This window comes from Egretta garzetta, unplaced genomic scaffold (genome assembly GCF_000687185.1).
Source record: "Egretta garzetta isolate BGI_Z169 unplaced genomic scaffold, ASM68718v1 scaffold443, whole genome shotgun sequence".
Lineage (NCBI taxonomy): Eukaryota > Metazoa > Chordata > Aves > Pelecaniformes > Ardeidae > Egretta > Egretta garzetta.
The window spans coordinates 13,408-19,305 of record NW_009259109.1 but is presented as its reverse complement, the minus strand read 5'-3'; the positions used below and the strand labels follow the sequence as shown (position 1 = coordinate 19,305).

The window sequence follows — 5,898 nt, the reverse complement described above, 5'->3', positions numbered from 1 at the left end:
CTTCCCAGCGCTGCCCGTCAGCCCCCGGGTCCCACCCCCAGCCACAGTCCCTCCGTGCCCTGAATATTGGGCAGGTTTCCTTCAGGCAGCAGCTTTCACATGCGCCGGCAGCCAGACATTCTTGGGGCGGCACGACCGTCGCCCTGCCAGCCCCGCTCAGCTGCTGCTCCACACCAGCGCCCGCATCACTAACAAAATAAAAGGCAAGAGGGGACCAAAGAGTTGCCGCTAGGATTCTTTTAATGCAATTGCTCTTAAAATGCAGCCTTAAAATTATTTGTAATGGTCAATGATGAGAAATGGCGGATCTTTTTCACCCCTGCCTCCGAAACCCACCGCTGCTCCTCGATGTCATTCTCCGGCTGCTTTCGCAGCGTCTCGCTGCCCCCGCACGGGACACACCACACAGGGCACCCAAGCCCTTCCACCAAAGGGACTTGTGCGGGCAAAAAAGGGACGGGGTGAGCCAACCACGTCCAGGCGAGTCACCGTTTATCTGCAGAACCGCAATGCCCAGCAGCACAAGCAGCAGCCTTCTCTCTCTCACCTTACACTCAGGCATAAACCTACAAAGGTATTTGAGCCGCCAGCTCCCGTGGAAGGAAGAGCTATTGCCTTTATGCTCCTAATTACCTCTGCGGATCTGTGCCTTCATGCTATGTAAAGTGATTTGAGAACTGAACGTCTGACTGTGTTTCTGGCTGAACGGGACGGCAGCGGAGGTTGATTTTCCAGTATCTTGCTTTCGATGTTACACTACTTTGTGTATTTATCTGGCAGAACAGCAGGTGCTACAGACCGAAGCTTGCCAATTCAAGTAACACGGGAAATTCTGTTGTAGCCTAAACATCGGTGAGAATGAACCCCAGCACCACCTCCACACCGTGCAGTGTTCAGACACGGTAACAGAACAGACTCTACTTGCTGAAATGCATTTAATACCTCCCCGTCCTTAGCCTGAGCTTTCTTTTTCATTCCGTGGACTTGCCACGTGGCCCCCAGGCTGTACAGACTGCAGAGAACCGTTGGGGTTTATTTAATTTATTCACTGCTGCTCCACTGCAATGTAATGGTCCTCCCCTTCCAAAGGGGGAGTCATGAGACTGCTGGGGAAGAGGAACTGCGGAAAGGCCCAGGCCACAGGGACCTCCTGATCCCGCCGGTGCTGCGTGACGCCACTGCTCTCCAACAAAACACGCCTCCCCGCCGGGTGCCAGCGCTCAAAGAGCTCTCCCAAACCACCCCTCTCTAATCAAGCTTCTATGTTACTAGCAACTTCAGAATCAAATGCAGGAAGACAGTTTGGTCTACAGAAATACTACGCGCTTATCTCCGAATTAATTTCAAACACCTCTTTTTAAGCAGAGCATTTAACAGTGAATCAGTGGGCTCTCATAGCTTGGTCTCCAATTCTGGTAATAAACCATAGATGCGGATTTGAACAGACTGGAGCCCTTCTAGAGTTTGAGCAGTAGTTCTCGCACAACCAAGTGTCACAATTAGAAACTGAGCGTAGAAAGAGTCCCCAGGGGAATAGGAAAAAGACATCACCTTATGAAAAAACTTCAGAATGAACCTGTGAAATAAACAGCAACCAGACAATCGTCTTCTACAGAAGATGGCAGGAACAGTAGAAGAATATAACAACATCTTAAATAGTCAGTGAGTCAGTCTGAACGTACAGGGGCACTAGATCCCTACAGACCTGTGCCGAAAGCGCTACATCCCTACAGATCTGTGACGAAAGCTAATGGCCAAAACCAGCCGCTCCCCTCCAGTCCCAAAGAGCCGCTGGGTTGCGATTCACTCTTCGCCAGCTGGAAGATTGTCTTCAATCCGCCTGATGAACTTCATTCTTATTTCTGTGACGCTGTCACCCTTCAGCGTGTCCTGGACAAATTTGACATCTACGGCCATCTGAACCTAGGTGATGGAAGAGGAAGAAGAAGAGCCGTTACCTCCCTTACAACTGCAGCTTTTCTAGGAACTGCCTGGCTGTGAAGCACCGGCTGAAGGACTCTGAGGGCGTGACATGCCATTCAGGGCTCTAGGGAAGCGCTCGTTATTTTTCAAGATCACATCCTCCTTGTACATTGTGGCCTCCGTGGTGGACAGCGGGCACCTCGAATCGGCAAATGCACCTCCTACAGCAGAACCAGGACTCCCTGCAGTGATCAGCGCCCAGTTAACTCCAGGGCTACACATCCTGCTGCTCCATATATGTTCCTCAAAAATTTAGCTAAGCAAGATAATCAAGCCAAAGAATGGACTCCTAAATTCGAGACACAGCCGTTCTCCTGTTCCAGCTAGGGCTGACAGCAGTTACAAAGTGAGGATTTTGAAGCTTCATAAACATTCAAGGAGGTACTGGTGCTTGTACTTGGGTCACAAGACAAAGGGGCTTGGTCAGCACCTCTGGGACTCAGCTGCCACACACAACAGCAGCCGAGCGCTCCTGGAGCTCTGCTCCTCTCCTGGGAACAAATTTCAAGTCCAAAGCAAACACAGAAGTCACAAGCACCTACTAGACACTGAAGTGTCTCCTGACACCCTGGTTATTCGTACGCCTATCTCACTGGAAGAGAGACACTGGCTCACCATTTCCAGGGCACCGCGCAGCACTCCACACAACAGGTTGGAATAGATGAGAGAGGAGTGGTTGTCAGGGAGCTCAACGAAGTCCACCAAGGGGTTATTTTCCAAGATCAGGGAGAACTCATCGCCTCCAGGACTCCAGTTGGTGATGCTCGGAGTGATGCCCAGGTACATTTTAAATGCTATCTGTTATGCCAAACAGAGTATGAACAAGATCGTGTCCCATGACGCCACAGCACAGCTTTCATCTTTGCCAAATTACTAAAGGGTTTTGAAAACACCACGCTTCCTCCCAGGTCCCACCAGTCAGCAGTCGTCAGGGATCTAATTCTCTCATTTTCCTCCCCAAAACCTCAGTCAAACTCTCAGAACAGTCCAGTGAGTAGCAAATGCTCCATCCTCACATACAAAACCCGACAAAGCTGTGCTTTGACAGTTACCTTTGCAATAACATCTGCAGTTTCACGGAAATCGTGGCATCTTCCGACATTGGACCGGGCCAGAAAGTCTTCTATTAGCCGAACGCCTATGTTGTAACCCCTGTGAACGTACCAGAGAGCAACAGCTGCAGAGTGGGAAGAGTGTGGCTTCAGAAAGACAGCCGGCATTTATAAAGGAGAGAGTGGAGGAAAAAAACTTAAATCTGAGAGATACCAGTACTAAATAAAATTCAGTCTGCCAGGCTTCTATCCTCAGCGCAGCACGCGGATGTGCCAAACCATGGACCTGAGCTCCTGCAAGGCTCCACTGCAGCAGATCCACTTACATTTTGTCAAGCTGCTTGTTGACGTCCTCATCATTCTCGTAGTCCTTGCACAGCTGGGTGACCAGAGCGCCGTACGTCAGCGTGAAGAGCTCCGAGTTCTAGACAAAGGCAAAAGGCATTTAGCATAAGCCAAAGAGAAAACTGACTGAGCACTGCTGCATCTGTGTCCAGCGCCGCTTCCGTTGGCCTGGAGAGGGGGAACAGAAACCTGCTGTCTCAAAGGAATTTACTGCTTAATAAGGAGAGATCCCAGTCCATATTTTGGCAAGGCAACTTCAGTCTCCTTGGAAAGAGAAATCCTCTTTGACTAGGAACGACTGAGCACTTTCTTTCTCTCCCTCTCTCCGAACACACAGCGTGCCCCAAATCTGACCTGCAGAGGCAAGCCAGGAGGCTGCTCACACTTGCCGTAGCCATTCTGAGCAACTCCTAGCTGCCAATTAGCATCTCTCTCTGCTTTAACGAGCAGATAACTCGATATCAGATAACAGTTATCCCAGATAACTGGAACGACACCTCCAGGTCACTCTGTATGCTACTGGCCACCTCCTGGATGGCAAAACGTGCAGTTGCCAGGGGCCTGAATTTATTTCAACCACTGACCCAGAGGTGGAAACTGTCTCAAAGTGCCAGATAACTGCCTGTTATCTGTGTTTCATGAACGCGCTGCAAATGGGCAACACTTTCTCCATTTCTGGTCCTTTCAACTGGACAAAAAAAAAAAAAAATGCTTGTCCATTCACAGATTTCTTACATTCCTCTAAGAAGAAAAAACAATACTCAGCTGGTCCCTAGAAAGTTACTGAGGCACATAATTTGCTTTATACGTTACAATCAGCCCCTCAGACCCAGAAGAGGAACAGCAAGGACAATTTCAGGGCAGCTCAGCAGATCTGTGTTGTGTACATCTGCTTTCTGTGCCTGGCTAGGATCAAAGTTACTTGGGCTTTCTTTGCAGTTGCCAGATTTGCAGACACCGCCAAGGGAAGAGGCCTCTTCTCCCAGCCACCACCGGCACTGATCCTCAACCAGAAGCAACTACTTCAAACCGCATTTTCTTGGGAGGCATTAACCCAGACCAGTGATGATGACCCGGTCATTAAAGGCTGCAAAACAAAAAGCTACAGTAGGGTTTAGCTCTTCACAGAACCTGAAGGAAGTGTTTTCAGGAACAAATAAACCATCACAATTTATTTCTGCTTTCAGTTTTAGCATTCAGAAACGGTACAGAGAGTCTAAGCTCACATTAAAAGCCTATCACCTACCATGAGATGCATAGATGCAGAAGGTGAAATGAATGGCAAATACCAATACTACAGAATGAAAGCAGCAGGCAGGCAGAAAGGGAGGGAAAAGAGACAACATCAGAGTTAAGTGACAACACTGATCGCACTTCATTCTTAACAAGTTTACACAAAGCCAAGAAAAACGGAAGGAGGAATCGCTCCCAAACTGCAACATTCAACAAATAGAAACTGGGTTTGTTGGAAGACACAGGGAATTCCACCTTGTCGGTCGTAAATCGACAGCCATTACCTGCCAAAAGGCTTTAAGCACAGTGAAAAGAACCAGCCAGGCTCCTGGGTACTTCAGCCCAATTTTAGGGCTAAATAATTGACACATTCTTTGGGTTTGAGTTTTTTTTTTTTTTTTACTTACAATTCTGCTTTTATCTTGGAAAAATAAAGGTTGCGCAAGTTGACATCGCTCAAGAGCGAAGGACAAGGCAGAAGCCTCCTTTAGCTCAACTGGCAGAGTCAGACATTTGGCAGAGAATTTAAGAAACATGCAGAAAAGGTTACGCTGTTTTTTAAGGATTTCAGTACTTTTAGTAAAGACAGGGCTGGAGAGAGTAGGGGGTGAATGGATGGAGGAATCCAGCTGTTACCAGTCCAAGATGCTGTCATTTGCTGTGTAAAGCCATGAAGCCCTCAGCTACTGTCATCGGCTCCGAAGCGCGCAAACCCAACGCTCCTGTTCAGGTAACGTGTTACAACAAGGCGAACGTTTAGAGTCGTATTGGTAAACGAACTCTTCATTTTCAGCCCATCTAATGGAATTAAAGCGTCCAATACTTTTTCCATTATTTCTATTTTTTCGTATTGCAGGCTAGCGTATAGTCTCAACACCCTGTAACTGTTCTCTGGCTATGCAAGCGTCAGAATCCTAATGAAGTGACACCAATTCCTTAAATAAAAATCATTGTATTTGAGGAGTTGAATCCCTAGAAGAGCATCCCTCGTGGTGGGGAGGGGGCAGGAGCCCGGCCTCCGCTGAGCCCAAACCAGCCCGTCAACGTGGCCAGAGAGGGAGAGAAAACAGATGTTTTTTTTATTATTATTATTATTATTATTACTTGTTTTAAATACTGACGTTGCATCAAAAATGAATTAGTTCGGCCTGGTTTGGCCCAGAGTTCGACCTCAGCTCTGCAGTTTCGTTCTCGCTTGGGCTGGACTGGTAACAGGGAATCGGGTCAGGGAGGGGACGAGGGCGCCCTGGCTGTGCGGCTTCCCCGGCCGGGCGCGTCCCGCGCC

The 5,898-nt window shown here is 48.5% G+C and overlaps 1 protein-coding gene across 1 annotated transcript; it reads right to left on the bottom strand.

Annotated features, from left to right (window-relative positions):
* Positions 1-1,040: 1,040 nt before the first annotated feature.
* On the bottom strand, positions 1,041-5,861 carry TRAPPC3 (trafficking protein particle complex 3). Its single transcript, XM_009635345.2, has 4 exons — positions 3,362-5,861; positions 3,036-3,135; positions 2,599-2,781; positions 1,041-1,923 (listed from the first exon to the last, which is right to left on the bottom strand). Coding segments are annotated over exons 1-4 (405 nt in total). The 5' UTR covers positions 3,364-5,861; the 3' UTR covers positions 1,041-1,803.
* Between the last annotated feature and the right edge of the window lie 37 nt (positions 5,862-5,898).

What these genes read in the sequence shown, in the direction of transcription:
- TRAPPC3 (XM_009635345.2), bottom strand. An exon ending in CTGCAGATGTTATTGCAAAG is followed by an intron (nt 2,782 to 3,035) that starts GTAACTGTCAAA and finishes TTGGCATAACAG; the next exon opens with ATAGCATTTAAAATGTACCT. An exon ending in TGCGCGGTGCCCTGGAAATG is followed by an intron (nt 1,924 to 2,598) that starts GTGAGCCAGTGT and finishes TCCATCACCTAG; the next exon opens with GTTCAGATGGCCGTAGATGT.